At 37.6% G+C, this 22,979-nt stretch overlaps 1 protein-coding gene across 7 annotated transcripts in view; it reads right to left on the reverse strand.

Moving 5' to 3' along the window:
- The window catches only part of CCSER1 (coiled-coil serine rich protein 1), a 626,451-nt gene that overhangs the window by 494,883 nt on the left and 108,589 nt on the right, over window positions 1-22,979 (reverse strand). For all 7 annotated transcript variants that reach the window (XM_048304321.1, XM_048304320.1, XM_048304322.1 and 4 more), the window contains exon 4: window positions 12,461-12,554. In XM_048304321.1, coding sequence (XP_048160278.1) covers window positions 12,461-12,554 — 94 coding nt within the window. The remainder of the gene's footprint in view (window positions 1-12,460; window positions 12,555-22,979) is intronic.

Consider the following 22,979-nt stretch of genomic DNA (forward strand, 5'->3'; position numbering starts at 1 on the left):
AAGGTTGAAAATATACAGGCTGTCTGCATCTCACACCTCAATATGAGCTGTGAACAAGAATGCACAGTAGAAAGAAGCCCATCAAGCCACATTTCTTTAATAGAACGCAAACAGAACTAGGTCAAGGACTAAAGATGACAAAGTAATGGTGGTTTTTTGCATGACAGCTCCAAAATGAGCTGAATTTGCAGAAGTAGTAACTGATTTTATAAATCTGTAATCATAATAAATCCAAATGCCATCTAAGGTAACATAGGCTCCTACATATTTCAGGAAACTACAGAAAGCTTGGCAGGTAAGAGAAGAAAATATGTGCTAAATGTGACTGTGGAAGGGGAAGCAAAATAACCTCACTTCTAGTTAAGAAGAAAGTGACATGACTGGAAGTATCTTTCTTTACCTACAACTTGAAAATACGGGAAATATAAATTCTCCCACTGAAAGGAAGCGCAGTGTTTTCTGCCACCTCCTCTGGCCTTGCTGCATATCCTTTGCGACCCGTCTAGCACCACACCACTGAGCTGATTCAGCAGGCTCATTATTCCAAGGGAAGAAATCCTCAGGAGCTTCTCTTGCAGATGAGGTAAGAGTGCAGGCTGCTGTGAAACTAGATGTACCACCTAACACAGGTCTCCATCACTCCTTCCTCTGTGTTTGCTGCGGGGATGAGGGTGAGCAGCACATGCAGGAGGAACACATGCGTTACAGACAACCCCTGCTCATGAACCCCACAGCCTGCAGAACACAAATTACCTGGGTTTCTTTCAACCTCTTGATTTCTTTTCGGAAGAGAGGGACAGAATAATACTTCTGCTGGTATTGGAAAGCTGGGAGAGTTTGAAAAATTCTTTTAAGCTGCTTGTCATATATCATTCTGAACCAAATTTAGAGAAACTTCATTCCAAAGCATATTATTTTTCCCAGAAGCTAAAAGTGAAATTTTTCCATACCAGTTTTCCTTCTTACCTCTATTCATTTCTTTCCCCCTTTCCGTTTACCCCTACTCTTTATGACCTTTGTGAACTCAGTGTCAAAGGATCACAGGATGAGTTCCCATAAAAATTCAGTACAAGGCAATGACTTTTGCCTGGTCAACCTTGTCCCACAGCCAAAACCATCCCTCTTCCAGATGCTCAAAAACATAGCCACCAGTTTCTCCATGTGTTTCTCCACACAGCCCATCTGTGAATACAAGTCTGCTGTATTTGCAAACTGAGGGGTTTGACTGAATATGCTTAGAACCAGGAGCTATTTGCATTTAATCCAGCACATGCTGACAGTAAGATGGTTAAGTAATGTATTTATGTCATTGTAGCTTAAACCCCATAATTTACAAGTACATCACATCAGTAAGAAGCATAAAGAATACTTTTTCCTGAACCCCCAATCCTGCAAAAATCTACAAATGAGACAAACAAATTAAAGATTAAGTAGGGAAGAAAACAATGAAATTGAACCTTCGAAATCGAGTTATTTCGTGTCTTATTCAAGAAGAAAATGTATTAGAAATACAGAGACTTGTCAAAACTATTTTCCGTGAAATTAACAGCTTTGGGAAAAAGCACAAAAATAATATTATAACACAGCTGTACTTTCATTTTACCTACTGCCTGCTTTTCAATCTCCAAATAAGTATATTTTTATAGTGAATTGCTTTTTTTTAAAGAAAAACCTCTGTGAGAAAAAAATTGGTCAAGTCAGGTAGATGTTCAACAGGATAATCATGATGCCTGGGCTTTTAACAGTCGGCAAAATCAATCTATTATAATAAAAAGAAGTTTACTACCAACTTTTTTTTCTTTCACAACAGTTCCTCAGGCCCTAGGGCCTCTCTGGTTTCCTTAGCCTTTGCAAAGACATTGCTTTAATCCTTTTTTTCCTAAAACACACGTGAACTGTGTTTGCAGGGCTGGAAAGATTTAGAAAGAGAAGTGAAAATGAGCACATTATCCATCCTGCAACCAAAGAGCACTACACTTATTTACCATCAATTTTCTGTTTCATTTCTCACCATTCCAGATTCGGCAGTTACTGTATCACAAACAAGCACCACTATCCAAAGCTGGATGTAAGGAATTAAAGCATTTTGAACACTGAAACAGCTCAGAGGAATGCCTTTGGTCTGTCAGGTGTTTCACATTTATGTACATGGCTAGTCCTTAGGTACAGACATTTATACAAAGGCTACTTTAAGCACACACACACACACAGCACCATGGGCTGAGGGATGCTGCATGGGGCCAGTGTCCAGTAACCAACTTTTCACAGCCTAGTGCATGGTTCAGCAACTCCTTAAATATCAAACTCATAAATGCTTAGTGCTGTGTTAAAAAAAAAAAAAAAGAAAAGTTTAGGGATACCCACAGATTCGGTGTAATGACAATTTGTGCATGACTTGCCACTTGCAGATCCATGCATATACGTGTTACCCACCCTGCAACCAAACACTTGTTTCTTGTTCTTAAACATGCATTCAGAGGATTTCCCACTGTAACCACACTTTCCTTTTAATCTCAACTGGAAACAGAATCTATTTCCCAAAGACATCACAACATTACGAAAACAGGGGGGAAAAAGAGCCCCAAACCCCGTAACACTGATGTTACCCTCAGTAGGCACAAGGAATGCATTGTCCTTTCACAAAGCTACTGGAGCAGTGGCAGGCAAACTTTGCTTTGACAAACTTCCATTGTAAAGCTTTGACAAACTTCCATTGTAAAGCTGTTCCCTACAGTAAGGGCTGCATGGAAGAATTCTGAGAACTGGAATGTGTTAAGGAGATGGCTGGGCATTATTCACTTTGGGTCATATTGAACATTCCTAAAATAAGCCTAAGTACACAAGGTACAACCAGAAAATTTCTTCAAGGTTACCTTTCAGAGTTTATCTCAAATTGTTCCCTTGGCAAAGAAAGGTGTACAATGTCCTTATTGCAGAAAACGAGCTAGGCTATACAAACCAAAATCAAAGGCTTCTTTCTAGGAGTCCCCAAGAGGACAAAACATTCTCAGGAAGACCCTGTACTCCCAACCAACCTCCAAAGCATTTTTTACCTATTGATCCTCCCTCTAAAGCCAAACCTAAGTTGCAATAAATCTCAGGGCTTACTACCTGCACAGCATTTATTTGAGAATTCCTTCCCCCTCAAGGGAAGTTGGAGGTTAAAACATAAATAAAATTCAACAAAATCCAAACAATATGAAGTATTTGACAGAACATTCACAGGGACAAAAGAAGTGACAACAGGCTCTCTCATCACAACAGATTCAGGTAAAGACATACAACAATAAAGTCACCTAATATTTTCAAACACTACAGCACATTTGACCCAATCTTTCAGCAATGATGGATTTTGGAAATATTTAAAAAGTAATTTATATTTGAGCCCAAGCTTTAATTGATTAGTATGATAGGCTTTTGCAATATTTTTTCCTCCTGTTATATAAACAAATTTGTAATTTGCTTTGGCACTTTTTCTGCAGAAGAAAATAAAAAAATCACAGGAGCAGTAACAGTAGCAGACATTGCAACAGCAATGGCAGTGTCTGCTCCACTTCCTGGAATGACATATGAAGAGGCACAAACCAGAACATAATTGGCCTCTAAAGACTGAAATGACTCTAGTTATGGCTGCAGCTCTATCCCATTGGTATGAGTATCTCTCAACCTTTAATGCCAACCCCCCTGCCTACTGGAGTACCACTTTACGTACCACAAGTAAATTAAGTGACAAGCCCATGGTAATGCTGGAAATCACTATCAGAGAACCCACCTCAACCCAGGAGACCTAGATAGATCCAAGTTTTAACTATCAGACTACTATTTATTTCTTTACCTAAGAGTGAAGCTACAATGACCCCAGAGAAAAATATTTCAAAATGTCAAAAGCCATCACTAACTCACATACAATTTCAGTCTGATCTTGAAGTAGGATCACTGCAGAAGTTGTATGGAAGGAGCAATTGTTTTTTATATAAAAAGAGTTATGGCTGTCCTGCAAAATAATTGTGAGCTTGTAACTGTTTCTCTTACCCCCTAAATCTCTCACAGAACTCAGAAGACAGGCCACACTCCTCTAAAGTTCTCATCACATTTTCATTTTAGCAAGACTTCCAGTCCAGATCTTTGTAAATTTCAAAAGCGGGACAGAAAAGCAGCATTTGGCATCCTACTTAAACTTTGCCATCTGGAAGTGTAGAATTGCTTTAAATAGGACAGTATGCTTTGATTTGTCATAATGTTTATTATTGCATTTATTTTCTGCCTGCAGATATTATTAAAGATGATGTTTCATCTCAATATATGTAAAAAATCAAAGGAATGAAGAAAGGCAATCTGCCTAATTTAATTACTGTCCTGGTTCTTTCAGTAAATGATGGTTGAGCATACCAATATGAATAAGGATTTGTAACTGAATGTCACACTGTAATTATGAAAGAGCAGGAAATTGAGATACAGACTCTGAATCTAATTGTTCCATGATAACCATACAAATGCATCTCACTCTATTCTTTAATGACACTGAAGTTCACGACTCTGCTCTTTTGCCCTCTTGTCTATTAAAGAAAAAAATCTCATGGTATCTAAATTGTAATGTGATGCTCTGTGATATTGCTCCACTTAACTGAGTAGGATTTACAAGTACATATCGCTAATAAAATTTGTAACAGTCAGATAGGGATCTAACACACACCATTTGAATATATCAGTCCTTCACCACTCTTCACACCAAAACAAAGAGCTAAAAATGCCAATTTGCTGATATTTTCCTTGATCCACTGACAACACACAGAACAGGCAAATTACCTATATTCCAGACATGTTTTAAACATATTCTGAGGAAAGTGCAGCTAGAAGCTAGTCTTACATGCCTCCTGTGGCTCATCAACTAGGTTTGGTTACAACTCAACTTTTAAAGTAAAATACACTAAAAAAGATTTAGGATAAAGTTAATTTGGTAGCAGTTATAGGTTGTGGTTTGTTTTGTTTTTCTCAATTAAAACTGAAATAAGACTGCACCATTTGTTTACATAAATAAAGGAACAGAAACGGGACTCTTAATCCAGTATTTCTCTTCCAGAATATGGACCAGGGTTCTCCAGGATGCTGGAAGACTAACCTTGTACTAGCCTATGATTTCTAACTAGTTCCATTCCAATTTAACACTAGCTTCATTATTCTTCTTCTCCTTACTCTCAGCAATTTACACTTCCAGAGTCCTAAGGCAGGCCTAGCCACAAGTGTGCAATGGTTATTTGTGACTAAGACAAATACGCTCTTTTTATTTGATACCACCACACATACTTCCGTTTGCAAACCCTGCAAAAATCCCTTTCCTCCATGCTCAGTGCTCTTTCAGAAACTGTAAATCATCGTTAGAAGAGTTTAGAAGATGACAAGTTTTATTTCATTCCCTGGAGACCTTAAGTTATTCCATTACTGTGCAATATTTATTAAACAATGCTTCAGGGGAAAATGTGCGGCTTAGTAGAATAGGTCATTCTGAAAATATAAAAAAGTCCCTCTGGTACAACTTTTTCTAGATATGTATTCTAGATAGTGGCATGTGACTCTCCACTCCATACTTCAAATCCATGCTGGAATTGAGATGTATGTGTGAAATCAGTCTGGCCACAGTTCTGGCTCATACTGCTTTCCCTTCACCACAGGAAGTTTGATGGAGGAATTGCAGGCATTTATTCAACATGACCTTTTCTCTTGCAAAACTGAAAACTAACATGAATGTCCCTTTTAATTGGTGCTAGGATATCTGTATAGTGCTGTAATTAATGTAATGAAGTCACACATCATTTTTTGGTTTGTTCATTATTAGTACTGCTTACTTTTTTATTACTTTATTATCCAGCATGTGTAGTGACAGTGCAAGATGCTAGTTAGCTAAATAATCTTTAAACCTGCTCTTTGGCAGAGACACAGAGCTCTCTATTACTTTACTGTCACAATCTTTATTCTGTTGAAAACCTGCAAGTACAAACCAAACTGCTATTACATATTTCAAGCAGAAATCTAAAGAAATGCTGCTCTAGTTTAACGTGATCTGTAACACAACTCTAAAAGACAGCATTCAGCAATGATGAGTTTCAGAAGTGCTCAAGGAGCTGAGTGTCCTGTTCCAATTAAAAATCAAAATAGGTTATTGTTCATGAACACAGAAACAATCTGCTGCCAACAACACATTCACAAGCAAAGTAATACATTCAAATTACCTAAGCATTTCTTCTCTAGTTCTAAGCAACTGTTGGATAAAAATGCATAGTTAGGGTATTTTTTTCCTATTATCCATTTAAAAGCAAATTAAAACCTCTGAAAAATTTGCTTTCCTTGCACTGACAAACTCCTGGTCAAAAAAATAACCACCAAAAGACCAAAGGAGTTTCATCACAGCGCAGCACTCCTACCATCTATTAAAAAATTACTAAAAATAATTACTACATTAAATTAACAGACACAGGAGGAACTCCAAACTCACCACAGAATTTTCACACAGTTTGTTCATCACATTCAAAATAACTCAGCAACTACCTAATTAATATGACCAGGTCATTACATGAACAGTTTAGTTTGGCTGGGTGCTGATGGCAATTGATCTGCAGGCTAGCTGGATTTGAAAGAAATACAATACAAATATGCCAGATGTTTGCTTCCTAAAAAAAAGCAGTACACTCTGCTTTTGCTGGTGAGGCTGCTAATGCCTAATGTAGTGATGTAGACCACATTCTGATATAATGAATGCCTAATCTAACATTTACATTACGTATTTTTAAGTTGTGTGTCCATCTCAAAAACCTGTCTGCCTTCCCCTCATTCTACAAAACCCATGCTGTAATCTGCCATTTCACTGATAAACCTTGAGCAAGTACCAAAACATGTATTACCAGAGTTAAGAACACACTTAAAATGCTTCTAACAGAGATTGTCTTAACTTAGGTTTGATCAAAATGTGTTCCATGTCTGAAATTTTTCGGTTTTTTAATAGCTAAATAACATTTTGATGGATTTTGATGGATTATAAAGTTTCATATTCATATAAAATTTCATATTTCCACTTCTTTTACCCCCAACAAATAAAATAAATAATTTCATTTCTGAAATATGCTGGGTGAAGTAACTATGCTTCATGTGTACACTGGGTCACAGGTTTTCAGCTTAGGCTGAGGCATTAAATCCAAAACGGCTAAAGCACCAGCCGAAGACAAATCTCTCCTAAAAATTTTAGCAAGCTACATTATTCAAAACTATTCAGCAAGCATTCCAGCCACAACATGATGGATGCACAGGCCAGTCTAGGTACACAGCTAATCAATATCACACCCATGAATAGTCACTGCGTAGTGTGGAGCCTGACAGGGAAGAGACAGGAGCATGTGTTTAATATTCAGCACCAGGAGCAGTCCCCCAACTCTCAGCCGGACCGCTTGCTGCAAATCCCAGGTACACACACACATCTTTGTAGGAAGATGCAGGGCACCTGTTCCATGCCACCAATGGCAAATACTTAAGGAATTACCAAAGCCCTTGGATAGGTGTGCTTTGTGAGCTTCCAGAAAAGGCTGGCATTTACTACAGTCCTGATTTAATGACAACACCAACCACATAAAACCATTTGGTTTTCAATAGGCTGTGGCACAACACCAGCACACAACTCACACACAAGAACGTGCATTGCTTGAATAAATTCCCCACTGCTTGTATCACTGAATATAAAGGTCTTCCTCATGCATTTGACTAATCAATACTTGGAATCAAATCTGTCATGTTTCACAAGGGGAAAGGAAAATGAATGAGGTTAAATTAATGCTGTCACTTTCCATAAGCCTGCAATGGTTTCCCGCTATAGAAACAGCTGACTTCATTATTTTACAACCGGAAATCAACGCTGCAGCATATTTTAAAAGTCTAATTTACTTAGATTAATAAAAAAGCACCCTCAAGACTCACCATGTATGTCATATTATGCTTCATTTTAAGCATTCCAGCTTAAGAACAGTATGCAAAACTCTCAGCAAATCACACTGATTAACATTTTGAATTTGCATGCAGTAGCGCTCTGCGCTCACCAAGTACTGTATAAACATTATTTTATTAAATTTCAAAGCAATTGTGTTAGGTGGGATAATAAAAAGTCTTTGTCTTACATTCTTTATCTCTAGAATACAGCCTTTCAAACAAGCTAAAGTAGTAAATTAAAGCAGTAAACTCGCTTTTAAGGAGACAAAACCGGAAATGAGGAAATTCCAGACTTCTGAAGCCATGCTAAAACCAGGAAAGCACAGGTATCTACATCCAAAGTAGAAGCATCTGCCTGAGGTTTGCAGGTTCTCCTTACATTCTATTGTATGATTAGAGAAAAAAGTTCGGGATATTTTTTGATTTGCTAGTACTCATAAGGATTTATAGCACCTTTTTGCAGGAACCCCATTTCCTGAGGATGCTGCTGGAGGGCAACCAGCTCATTAGGGAAAAGCTGAGACAGAGCAAGAATACGAGTAAAAAATGAGTTGGGGTAATAAATAAATAAAAACTGCCGCAAACAGTGAAAGAGGTCTCTTTCTCCTTTCTATCTCTGTATTTTAATTAACACACATTCCACTTTCTGGAACAACATCTCCTTGCCTGCCAACTGGCTCGTAGCTCCTCTTAAAACTCCTTAATAGCCAATTCTCCCAGAAATCTTTCCAATATAATCTTATTTTCTATTCATAAGTGGTCACTAAAATTATGGTAAATCAATATGATACAATTATTTTGTTAAATGAGTATTATATTGTCAGCTTCAGGACAAAGACAGAGACATATCCTCCCACTAACAAACACTTTTCTTTACAGCCACAGGAGCTAAAAGCAGAAACTACTGTAAATCGTGTCCTAACTAACAAATCTCTAAAAAACTGAAGCTCCTAATGGTGTTTAAGAGAATTCTCAAGTCGCCATCAATCAACTCATCAACAGTGCTTATTAACTGGGGCAGTACTCTTCAGGACTGCTACGTTTAAATGACACAGCTTGCTGTATACAGCCTCCTGACCAAGGAATAGCTTGTGATATTGAAGTTAGAAATGTGATGTTAGCCCTTGTCTTCATGCAATTTGTCATAAATTTTCATAGCCTTTTGAAGAATAGTTATTCTTAGCTATTCCTTAGTTATCCCTCTGTAACAACTGAAGAAAGAACTGAATAATTTTCCAATTATATCTCTTCATATTTCAATCTATTTGCTAAAATACTGAACAGAGCTTCTCTTGGAACATCTCTCCCCATAGTAACTCCCCAGAGAATTGTTCATCAAGAGCCACATGGGGCATAAGTGAATGGCAATATGGCTCTAGGACTGATGGCCTTAACCAAGTAAATGCTACAATCAGCATCTGTATATAGAACATCAACAGGATTTTTATTGTACTACAAATAGTCACAGTACTGCTAATACCTTTAACTTTCAGAAGAGCATAATTTTAATGTTTCCATTAAAAAAACAGCATTTTCTGCAGTATTTGTATACTCGTGAACACCTTTATTTTGATAACAGACTAAGAACACATGCATTAACTCTCAGTTGACTTCAGCATGAAGCTACTCAGATACCTTGCAAGTATTAGAGAAACTCGTTAGGAAGGTAAACAAACAGTGCAATAAAATGGCTTAAATATGTAAAGCTGACATAACATAAGTTATACAGGATAGACAGCACATACCCACAAGGAAAAGGAGGCTCACAAATCTGTATGTCTGCAATTGTCTTGACTGAATTTTACTGAAGCGAGCCATAGGTAAACTCTCAAGCCCATTGTTTTGAAAAAGCCTTTACAAAGAGTTCAACAAACCTGCTACTGGCAAAAATTACGGAAAATCATCTACTCTACACCAGTCATATACTCCAAGAATTAAACAGTCCTTTGGTTTTATTCAAATGCCATTAGAATAATATATTCTACGATAACAGTACTGGCTCATCCACCATGTGCAATCTGTTGTCTTCTTGTTTCTGAAGTGGGCAGGATTAAAGAACTTTTAAAAAACATACACTGCCTCCCAATTACCTGAAAGAGCTTAGATGTACACACCCAGAAGTATGATCACTTTCAATCTGATGGACTTACAAAAGTGCAAAGCTCTGCATTAAATTAACTGTATGTCTTCAACATGATCCTGATGCCTGTAGAAAAAATTGCATTAAAAATATTTGATAATATAACTTAAATGAAGAAGTTTAGAAGAATTCTATTCAGGTATGAATAGAGATGCCTCTTGGAAGAAAACAATGAAGCCCGGAAATGAAAACAGAGAGTGGACTGACTTGGAATTAGTAAAAAAGAATTTTTGTTGAAGTCTTAAATCCTGGAAGTTGGCCACAACACAGGAATCAGAAAAGCGATTTCTTAAAAGTGTTCTGATGTCAGTATCTAGTTCAAGGCTTTTATGCACTTCAGTGGTATTCAAACGGTAAATCACTAAAAATCAAGCACATTACCTCAATATCTTAACGCAAATTAAGATGATGACTTACAACCACACTAACCGTTTTGTGCCACATCCTAATGCAATATAAAGACATCAGCTTTATTTGGTGAAATTGAGTCTACTCATACTGTGGCTCTATCTTTCCAAGTCTTAAAAACAACTGTGACAGCTAGGGAAATCTTAAATTTTTTGCAGCTAGATTCACCACCAAACAAATAAAACCAAACAGCAAATATTACTAAAATAAACACATTTGTGTTAAAAGACAATGCGCATACTGCAACGTGTCTCTCTACATTAGGGCTCAGAATAGAAATGGTCACCATTCTTCAAAGGACAATGTTTTAAAAGCACCTCATTTGCTCTGGATAATGAGCCAAGAGCAGGAAGAATTTGTGTCATATCACATCTCCATCTTAATTACTTCTCCATCAAGTACGTCGCTCAGACATTATTATCTTAACTGTTCCAGAAGCTGCTACAAATCTTTGTAATCATATACTGGACATAACTTTTCTTTCACTGTTGATTCAGTGCTTTGAAAAAAAAGAAGGAAAACAAAGGTCAAGCCAAGTGCAACATGTTAGGGAAGTTTATTTATGGAAAATGGTTCTGCCAGTTAATTTGTTTCCAACAGGTCCAGGGAATACGTAAGTCTAAACCCCATATGATTGTATGTTATAAAATGTAATCTTTGGTTTTTAGGCTTTTTGAAATCATATTTCTTTATCTGTCATTTCACTTTCTGTAACCAGTTAATAGCATTATTCAGTACAGGTTAGAAAGCACCTTTTCTGTGCAGTTCATTTGCTGCATCCCAGCTCCCAATAATTTAGAACACTATGATCATGCACATATTGCTGCTGCAACACTCCCTACTCTCTACCAAAGAAAACGGAACAGCTGTTTCATCCTGTAAGTAGATACACAAACGGGTTTAAAAAGCACAGTACAATGGTTAAACAGAATTATCATAGAGATAATGCAGATATGTTCACAGAATAATCATACACAGAAAATATCAAAAAGGAGCATAACTCAAGCATCTTATCTGTAACCATTGCTAAATTTGCATCAAAGAAGGGACCAGAACTGAAGATGGTCCACACCAGCCAGCACATGTCTCAAAAACCCCACTTCCACATGAGTCTGCAGGAATGTGCACTTTGGGCACCTACATGGGTGAATGGAGAAATTGGGATCAGGGAACAGCAGGTAAAAGGGAGGGTGAGAATTACTCATGCTTCAACACACAGCACTGTCAGAAGAGAACATCACAACAGAATAAACTCAGAACTCTACCTGGGATCAAGCACAAATCTCACACAGGCTTGAAGACTCTCCAAACCCTGCTGAGTTAGCAGGACTTCTCCTATTCACAGACAAGGCCCTGCTGTCTCACATCCCAGCCAAAGGAAATGCAGCATTCCTCACTGCAGGTCCCTCAACTTACCTTGCATAATCCTATTATAAAATGGTAGTAAGCACAGTATATCGCAACAGCTTATTGCTATTAATCAAGACAGTGCAAGAGGGCTTTAACCAACCATGAGAAAAACGATCAAGTTACACTCATGTTTCAAGCCAAACCTTTATTTCAAGAATTTTATTCTGGCACACACAAAATGTGATCGCAATTATTCCAGCAATGCTCTTTTTGTTAAGTGCCTGGGGTAGGCAGCAGCCATTTTAGGTATTTAGAAAAACAGATGGGTCTGCCCTCAGTACTGAAATTCTTCTGTAGCTGTAAAAATCACTTCCATTTCATAACTGACCATATGAAGTCCTAGTGCTGTGTAAAGAGCCTTTTTCTGATTAATTACAAACACATTTAGAAATAATGCTAAGAAATGAATACCACTCTTCCCCTTCCAAGAAAATTACTTCTTTTTATTTCCAAGTAATTGTACTGAACGTATTTACCTTGTATTTCTAGAATAACAATACCTCACTGAAGACAAGCAGAGTTTATCTGACTTACCAGAACGATGGTGATGCTGCTCTTCCAGGAACTCCAAGTCAAGCATTAAGTCATCTTCATCCAACTCACAGGAACCCAAGTTATTCAAAACATCCTAGTTTAGATTATAAAAAAATAAAAAAGAAAAGTAAAAGAAGCATTTAGACAGATGTTTTAGCCAAATTGCTCTCCACAAAATAATTTCCAATCAGATCTGGAAAACATGTCTAAGCAGGAGCTACAGAAAATTTTTCTGCTTACATTAGACTTGTTAGAAATTGTATCAAACAACTGTCCAAGGTGAAATGTGTTTGTCACCGTTCTCTTTTTAGAGGATCTCAGATATCTAACAAAAAACCCCAGAAGTACAAGTAATACCATCTACCCGACTTTTTTTTTTTTTTTACTGTTCAGTGATGGTTTTGTGTCTCTGCAAGTTTAAGCATAACTTTTTATGAAGAATAAAAATGTTATTTTTAGCACAACATAAAAGTATCAGTGCATGTTTTTTATTAAATTTTGAAATTCTAAGCAATGCCTGCCCTTACCAATATGCTTCGAAGAGAGATTTACTGTTCTATTTATCCAAAGGATAATGAGACACAAATTTAGCATAAACAGGAAATTCAGGCATGAATTATCAACTCATGAATTTTTAAGTATTTACGTGGGTGGCAAAGGCTTACATAGACAGAGAAGAAATCTGACTCTGAAGTGTAGCTGCTTAGGCCCCCATTACTATTTGGTGATTAATTTTGTTTGCCAGGTCTTAACCACAGACAGATAAGGCAGGTTAACACACAGGGATAGTCATTCTCAGTCTTCTTCCCATGTGTATTTTATTCTATAGTAATTTCTTTTGACCTGGTAATACACCCATTTTCTCCACAGTCACCAACACCTAATCAAAGCTAATACAATGCCTTCTCAAGCTGCTTTAGCATTTTGTTTGCTAACCAACAAGCAATATTGCAGGGCTCAATTCTTCAGTCCATCCACAGGCAAGTAAGCCATTAGTTGCTGCATGGGATGGATGCTGGCACCCTATGCACGGCACATGCTCCCAACACTAATATAACTAATGTAACATGACAAATTGGTGTGAAAGAGGCCAGGTTATCGTCCCAAAGCACTGAGCTGCCTGGGAGATCTCTGCATAGCAATCTGCTGTAATGAAAGTAGACAAATATGACAGTAGGATACATTAAACCAGTAAAAGCCCTTCTTGATTTCAGTTCCAACAATTTTTTTTTTGGTGCCTTCTAATTATTTTAAGTATTTTCCCACCACAATACATGTCACCTCTTATTCCTACTCACCACTTGCACCTATTCAACCCTTTGGAGTAATTATTTCTTCAAACTCTGTTTTCTACTCTTTCACAAACAACACATAGGTAACACAAGAACTTTTTCTTGCATTCTTTCCCTGACTTACCATCAGCACAAGAAACCTCTTATGAGAGACAGAATCCCTTGCTAATGCTGTTGATACATTTTTTGCTCCTATTTTAAATTTAGATGCTATTATGCACTCAGGCTTAATCAAATGGTATATTAAACTCAGAGAACGTATGACATACTTTGTTTATATATTGTTTTATCAATGTAACAAAAAAAAAAAAAATTGGTGAAAACGTCCAGAAGAACAAACCCTGCAATTTTTAAGCAACAGCTAAAAGTTTTTCATGCCAATAAAGGCAAAACGTAAAAAGGTTGGAGTACACAGGTTTGTTCTTTACATTAAAATTATTGTCTATATTACAGTTGACCAACTGAATCCATTGATATTAATGCGGAGCATCCTTTGATAAGCTATACTAGCAAGGAGCAACGAATTCATGCTAATTGAGCATCTCCTACATCTTATGCAGTAATTTATGTGTGGGCTGAAATCCTGGGAGATTGCTTGCAAAAACACAGTGATTCACAGCCTTCATCAAGAAACAAATTCCATTTGATTTGGAATTAACAAACACAAACAGAAACACAATTTTCTAAACCGAAGAGTTGAAGAACCGTTTAAGAGGGACCAAAAGAAAAAAGTTTGTATTCAACTCTCCTGCAGCTCATTACTGCCTTTAAGGAAGATCTTCACTTCCAGTAACGCTCCGAGTGGAGGCAAACCTTGCTCCATCTATCCTCTCTGTTCTGCAAGGCTGATGTACATCCTGCTCCACACAACAGCACCTCTTCTCATCCACCTGAGCTGAGGGCTCCCAGCTGCCCTCCCAAAGCACATCTGACCCCTTTGCCTTCCCTTTCCTACAGCCTCTTCAACTGCATCAACAACAGCAGGCAAGCTAAAGTGACAAAGAAAAGCCCCACCCGGGTGCATTCTTCTTCTAAGTACCTCCTCCAGGGAAGTAGTCTCTCTCTGTTCCCAGGAGTTCACTTGTTCTTTATAAAGGGACATATCACAGGACTGGGACCAAACAAATTAAAAGCAGCTACTGTCCATCATGGCAAGAACAAGGGCTTTGACAGGGCTGCTCCACCACCAAGTATGTCAACGATGGCAGTCCAGCTGATGCCCTGCTCTAATCGCCCACACGTGGGCAGAGTTCTTCCATGGACACAAACCAAAAGCAACTCAAGAATGCATAAAAGCCCACCCAAGCAGAGAGCATTAGTTAGATCCCCAAGGCTGTTCTAACTAAGTAATATTTTCTGAAAACATGGTATTAGAAAATAAGAGCGCCAAGCTCTCAGAATGACCTGCCTAATGCCACAGAACAGCTCCGTGGTACCGCTGTGAGTACACACCAATGGCCTCTGTCCCTCTGCTTCCTCACCAGGATTCATTATTCTTTGTTGCTATGACAATTAGCAAAAATTGAAATTTCCTTTAAAGTTTAACATCTCTTGACCCTTTGCCCATTCTTCGCCTCACCACTGCTGCAGCAGTCTTTGAAGAATAACACAATTAAATATTAAAAAAAAATAAAACAAGAGAGATCGAGCCCTAAAGAGCATTCCAAGTGAATAGTTTCAAGGCTTTGCTACAGACAGAAAAAGAAATTAATTCTTCCATCAAGGTCTCAAGGAACCATTTGTTCTCTATTTAGGATGGCATACCTTTTATTTATTTTAGTAGGGAAACCATTTAGTTAAGGCACAACCTCAGAGCAAAAAACCTCTTTATTGACTCTGTAATAGCCCCTCAGAAGCCTTAAGACGTACTCCCTACTCCCACTATCTGCTTGACTTCTACTACTATTTTGCCTTTATAATAGACTCAAAATTAACATGATGGTGCTTTTTTCTTCTAGTCAATCTGGAAGCTGATCATAACCTGTGAGAAGAGCATGTGAACACACTTAGTCAATCATTTGCCCACATGTCTCAGTTTTTCGTGGTCAACACAGCCTGTAACCAGTTTAAAAACTAATAAACTCAGTTTGCCAACCATCCTTTCCACCTTTGACTTGGTGGCCTATGACTGTTATTTTAAAAAGTTTCTATTCAAACAAGAATTTAGCAGTGATAATTTAAACATTACTAACTCAGAATAAAAAGCAGTGATTCGTACAATGGCTCAGATATGTTTGATAACCAGTAGTGGCTGTAAGCAGAACAGGATGCTAATCCAAGAATATTTCAAGGTACCAGTGACTTCTTACAAACAAATTTCATATTTAAAATTCTTTCAGCAACCACAAGTATAAACTACTATTTTCATCTGACAGCTGAGTATCTTAGATAGGACTCACTGAATTCAATGGTACTCAACTTAGTCTGGGCCTAATCACAAATTTCTTAACATTCTTAAGTAATATGACCTAAGAATGGTTTTAGTATCAAAAGATCCACAGTGATTTACATGGGTATAGCTCAGAAACAGCTGAAACCTTTTCATAATAGAGATGTACTAGGCACACAGCTCCCCCCAGCCAGTAAGCTTACTCAGGCTTGTTGAAGGGGATTTCCTTCCTACACCTTAGTACCCTACCTTCTTTCTCCCTTCCCAGTTTCCCTTCCTAATAAGGGAAACTCAAAAGATAACAAGTGCCTAATACATAAATTTTAGTCCCTTTCCAGAATAGCCAAGTATTTAATTATTTTTATACCTGTTCAGTTCAGTTCAACAACACTAAAAATGAGTCTGAAAGCTGGAATAAATAACAGCTTCAGTAGTAAATAATATAAAATGCCCAAAGCAACAGGTTGCAAATCTACCATTGGGCTTCATCAAATAATAAAAAGCAAACAACATCTCTTTATGAAGCCTCCTTTACCATGTGTTTTTTCCTAATTATTATTCCAAATAACCAACTTACACATATAAATACCTAGTGAAATTACTGCTTATGGAATTACAGAATACTTCTCTAAAAATTGACTCTGCTATTCAAAAATGGCAATAAAACACACATATGCATACACAAATACACTAACATATATTATTTTATTAAGCAATGTAATTCAATTTCACATGGACCTAGCATAACTGTATCAGTTGCCCAATACATATAAACAGAGCAAGGTAAACCCATGAGTATTTATAACTAATACACAAAAACAAGTTTAATAATTGGATTTAGATAACAAATCTGCCCCTTTGAATCAGCCAGTAATCAGTGGCACCAATCAAAAGATTCATTTCTTCATGTTTTCACACATCTTCATTCTAGACTTTTTGCTCCTAAACAGTAGAAATAATCAAGTAACAGCAAGATCCTGAAGGCTGCAGACACAGATTCTCTGTCATTACCAACATTTTTGGAGGGCTGTATCTATTATTTTGTAATTTTATTCTAATTAACATGCAATCCCTAGTCAATGTGATACTCAAACAACTTTTGCATATTTTTCAAGTGCTATTCAGCCCTGACAAATCTTGTTTTGCTGAGCAAGGAGATGCAATTTTTTTTCCTGACCAGTGTTTTTGGTTACCACACACAGGTTGAAACTGGAGCCTTGTATTTTCCAGTGTATTTCTGGGTTCTTCTACACAGATTGAGATTTCCATTTTATTGCTGTATTGTGATACTGCAACAAAATCTTGACTATTTGCTCAGAGATTTTTCAAGAGCTTTGAGAACCTGAGGTCCAGTAAGCAACTTAAGTTACAAGACTGAAGCACTGGAATGTTTGCAATTATTCAGTTCAAAAACATTTCTCTCAGACGCATCCATGGCTAAAGAAAGTATACAGACATTAACTCCAGTTATAAACACATTGCTATAACCTTACTGTCATGAATGTGAACATATTGACTACATTTCAATCTTTAATGGATCTTTTGGTCAAGCTTTGCACTGTTTGACACTGTTTTGTCACTGCACTTCCTCTGATGCTTGCCTTGCAAAGTTCTCACGGCTGCTGCAGTTTCAACGGAGCAGTTGAGCTTTGGTCATGGGCACCCCTCTTGGAAAGCCAAGTCTTGTACAGGCACACACACACAGAAATGCATTTCTGCTCAACTGTCTGAAATTCTGCCCCGCTGCCTCTTTAGACTATATCAGGTAAACCCTAAACCTCAAGGGAATAATTTTTTAACACTTTTCTTCCCCCCCCCCCCCCCCGAAATAATAGCAATGGTCTCATTTGTGTAAGTGATTATGCAGCGATCACTGGATTTTCAAAGTTATTTTTAGAACTACAAGGACAGTATTTTAAACTCACTTTGGGTTCTGTTCTGTTTTGCTTTCCTTTCCTCTTATGTTGGCCTCTGCACATCTTTCTAATTGTCTTCCTCTGTGTTATTGTTCTTCACTATTTTCTAAATACGAATTTTCGTATGTTATTGGTGGGAGAGGGAGGGATATTTCCAAAATGTAAGGATTTAATGTTCATGCCTCCCCATTGAAATGATGTTCTAAATGTGGTTTGTAAAATTCCTCTCAGAGTGTAACAGTATGTTAATATTTAATTTTACAGATCCCTTTTTTCCTTCACTGTAGAAATATATGTGGGAGGCTATTTGAGATCAATGCTTTTACAAGAGTATATAGAAAACACACTCTAGGGAGAATAATTTGATTTTTTGTAAATTCACATGTATGACAATTCACCTGTATCTACTGAGGGTCACTGAATATCAGATGCTGGAGAAGAACAGAATTAAATACTTACTTCAAGACTGAAATGATTTCTAAAGATTGCCAAAGGATAGTACTTCATCAAAATTGCATTCAAAAAAGGAACATGGCATACAATCAGCATAAGAATGAAAACTGAGACATACTCAAGGAAAAAGAAAGACCTTGAGCTATTTAAAGTAATGTTAGCTGCTAGAACTGTACCTGAATAATTCATGGACATAATGAAGTATTTCCCCTTCTGCTCTCTCTCAAACACTTCAAAGGGAAATGAAAGTACATGAAATCCAGCAAACAGAAAAACTTTTAAAAACATAGAATCCCTGCCAACAGCCTAAAAATCTTTGCATCAAGTGTAAAGCTTATGGATTACTTTCATATACCAAGAGCAGCTTAAAACAGTTATTTTTTTCTGAACAGCACCACCCAGGAAGCGTATCATTCGCTACACGTATGAATTGAAGACTTCAGAAAACGAAAAATGTTGCAATGTTTGGTAAGAACATTTTCTGTACCTAACATGTGAAAGTCCAGTTATATAATAAATCAATATGCCATTAAGAACCAAAGACAGAAAATGAGCAGTGGAGGCAACTGTCTAACTACAGAGCTCAGATCCACCATAGTATTCTTCAAAATATTTTCTGCGTGCACTCTTTTGGCCGTGTAAGGGAAGAGCAGTACTCTCCATCTGATTGTTGTTTCTGCCCTTTTGATTCTCTCTGTGCATTAAATCAATGTCTGCAATGATGCTGCTCTTGCCTGAGTGATTGTAACTAATGGACTCTCCCAACAGGTCTCAAGTTGGAACTCATACAGGGCTCACTGTACCACAGATCCAGCCGGCTCCCTGGAACTACACAAGGGGAATACAGCCAAGCCCAAGCACTGCTGGTGGCAGGACAGGACCTGCCCATGCTCCTGTCCTGCCACAGTGTCAGTCAAAAATGGAGGAGCAATAGCACAGGAATGCCACCAATAGTGAAACTGGTAGCAACACAGAAGTATTTTGTAATACTACTAAGCACAGCAATATGAATAACATGATGTTGCAAAGACTCAGAGTAGTGATGTATTTGCACAAGGCACATCTAGGAAAACACATAAAAAACCTCAGAAAGATGATAACAAAGGTGATAGGACAGGCAGGAAAGGCAAGTGATGGAATCGGAACTAGTCCTCATTCCAAAAATCAGATGACCTATAGGACACGGAGATAAGGTCCCCTCCCTTTCCTTCTGGGGAGGAGGCTGATAAAGACAAAACCATCAAGGACGAGTGAACGAAGATGAGGAAGGAAGCAGCAGCACACTTTGGATGAGGTTTCCAACACCTGAGAGAGCAGAGCCTGGCCTCCACAGACCCAGTAAGGGTGATGGCAAAGACCATCACCAGCACCCACATCCCAGCAAGACTGGCCTTGTTTCTCATCTCCTAAACAATCCCATTTTTAACTCAGCAGCCATCTTTAATTCATACACTTATATACAGGTATGGGCACATCCACTTGCAACATGCAGGCACAGATAAACAGCTCTGAAGGGAGCTGGAAGGCAACAGGTGGCCTCAGAAGTTAAGTTTTAGTTTTAAGCAATTTTAAGCATCTATCATAGCATTCTAAATCCATGTTCAAGTCAGTCCTAGATAAGGATCAGCTCTTGACAAACCTGATAAGACAGCAGTCACCTAAACCTGAATTCACAATTTGTCAAGAATATCAAAGTAAGAGCCACGCTGAATATGTGCCAAAGCGTCTGTGCAGCACAAAGCCTGAGAACTGTATCTGTGAAAAAAAGGAAAAAAATGTAATTTCAGACAGAGAGGTGCTTTGCTGAATGGTCACCACTCTTTCAAATAATTTTAGTGTGTTGAGATTCACTTTGGTTGTAAACAGAATCAAGACAATGGGATTTTCAGTGTTGAAAAAGGTGTATACATTTTTCATACATCAATCTGCAATTTCATTAACAGAATCCTATGAAAAAACCCCACTCTTAAGATAAAGTATGAAAATACAGCCAAAGAAATGCAATAAAGCTTAAAGGGACAAAATAAAGCCTCCTTTAAAAGACTTTTTTTTCCTTCCTCACTCACATACACATATGCTTTCCTCCCAGCAGAGGGATACATCTGCAACATGTAATCTGCTTTGTGGATTAGTTAATGTTTTTACAGCTTTTGTAATAGGCAAAGCATTATTCTAGTACAGTCATTATCAGCACACAGTTTTGGGAAAGTTTTCTACACTCATGCCAGATTTTCTGCCAAACACAGAAAAAGCTCCTTGAGCATCTCTATCCTGCATTTTTACAGGATATGATTTAGACGACTTTGTGATGCTTATTTGTATATGCCTTAGAGATGTGAGTACATCTAAGCAATGTCCAACAGGTTATTCAACACATGGATCTGGCAGTTATTTTCTTCCAAAACCACTCAAATTAAAAACATCACTTACATCTCAACTTTCTGTCACTTGGAACTTTGTACATGTCCTGAAAGCACCCAAGTCAAAGCTTCAGCCAACATTTAAAGGGTCAAAATTGGCTTTATGACACGTAAAGAATCTTCAATTCTACTTTTGCTTTTTCTCAGCCAGTGGTACAGAGAGGGAAGAAAAAAAAAAAGATTCTAACCATAGAACTAGTAAGGACCTGGGTGCCATAAAGAGAAAAATTTAAAATCAGGGGATACAAGAGGAAGAAGAACCTCAGTGTTTACAGTCATGATAAACCCCTACCAATCCTATGTCAAACTCTTATTCAAAAAATATCATTGTTCTGACAAACTAGATCAGAACAATTCACCTATTGCCACAATCCAGCACCAGCCACATTCATCTGGCAGACACAGCTAAATTCAAACCCCTTTCCCCAAACAGTTACATATCAAGCTCAAGAACTGATTGGATTTTTCTTGCAAATAAAAGAATGTTCTAGTTCTATCATCTATACTGTTGGAGTCAGCACTTTTGGATACCAAATGAGGATAATCTGTTTTATGGCTTGAGCATGATTTTGTTTCTAAGAAAAGACTAAAAACTTTCTGCATATCAAAAACTCTAAACTCTTCTAGACATATCATTAAATAAATATTTTTTCCTTCCCATTATTATTATAAGCCAATTATGGCTGAACTTTCCATCTCTAATTTTAAATTCTAGCCTCTGATATTGGTGATAAATCACTGAAAAGTGAGCCCTGTAAATGAAACCACAAGTGACCTTTTGATATAGTAGTGTCATTAATGCAATATATACTAGATATGTTATGGCTAATATTATTTGAATTCTTTCTGTTTCCATGGTAACATTGGCCTACGGCTGCTCTGGTAAACAGGGGTTTATAGCATTCTTTGAGAAATTCTTCTGCTCAAATGGCATTTTTCTACTACTGCATACTTTTTTCCGCTTTCTTTGGTTTGGTTTTTGTTTTGATTTTTTTCTTTTTTTATTGGAAGAAGAAGTGTAATGTCAATTACTAGAATTGCTAGCCCAGAAGAAAGATTTTTTTATTATTATTATCACAGTTGAATGGGCAGTGAATTCAGAACTTGAAGCAAGGCAAACTGTTTTAAGCTTTGACTAACGGCAGCAATACAAAATGCAACAACCCATCTTGGAGAGTTATCGAAATCTCACAGAGACAGAAACCACAACCACTTTCTGGAAATCCTGCAATGCATACATTTTACTGGCTTTGTTCCTTCCACTGTACTTTCAAAACTTTGATGGCTAAGACATCTGTCTCTTTCAGTATCTACATGTGCATGGTCTCCTAACAAGTATTTGGCTCTAGACCACAGAATGAAAGAACGGTATTAATATCTATGAAACAGTGTCCAATTCTTTCCCAGGATTTACACAGGTGCTTCACCTGAACAGGAAAATTTGGCATGCCAAGCACGTCCAGCTGAAGAGCAGAACACTATACAGGTATCAGTTCACCTGGCTGTTATGTCTGAATTCAGAGATGATCAAATCTGCATCCAAGCTGCCACTCACCTTGCCAACCACAACTAGGGATAACCAACAGAATCTGGCTGTGTCACAGTATTCGGCTCCCCAAAAAAATTATCTGTTGATGAAGTCAGTGTGCTATTAAGACGGTGATCTCCTTGCCAGAGCAAAGTGGAAAGACCTGAGAACACAACACTCTTGGAGAGGTATAACATCCCTTGAACTAAGGCCTGGGAAGATAATTAGGCTAGCTTGAAGCTTTTGGGCACCCCTGTCTGTCCAGCCTACCCAAACAACAGCCCTAGTTTTACCACTACTTCAGAGCCTAAAGAAGAAGCTGAAGATGATTCCCTTTGTAAGGCAATGAACTCACTTCATTTTCAGTACAACATAACCCTTAGTAATGTTAATTGCATCACACACACTGTTACATGCTGGCAGGACATCCAAGCCTTCAGTAATTTGAGTCAATATAGGAGCTTAAAAATCAGACTTATGTCAGGCTCAACCCCCTCTTATTATCAGGTCGAGAAAATGTA

Source organism: Corvus hawaiiensis, chromosome 5 (assembly GCF_020740725.1).
Source record: "Corvus hawaiiensis isolate bCorHaw1 chromosome 5, bCorHaw1.pri.cur, whole genome shotgun sequence".
Taxonomy (NCBI): Eukaryota; Metazoa; Chordata; class Aves; order Passeriformes; family Corvidae; genus Corvus; species Corvus hawaiiensis.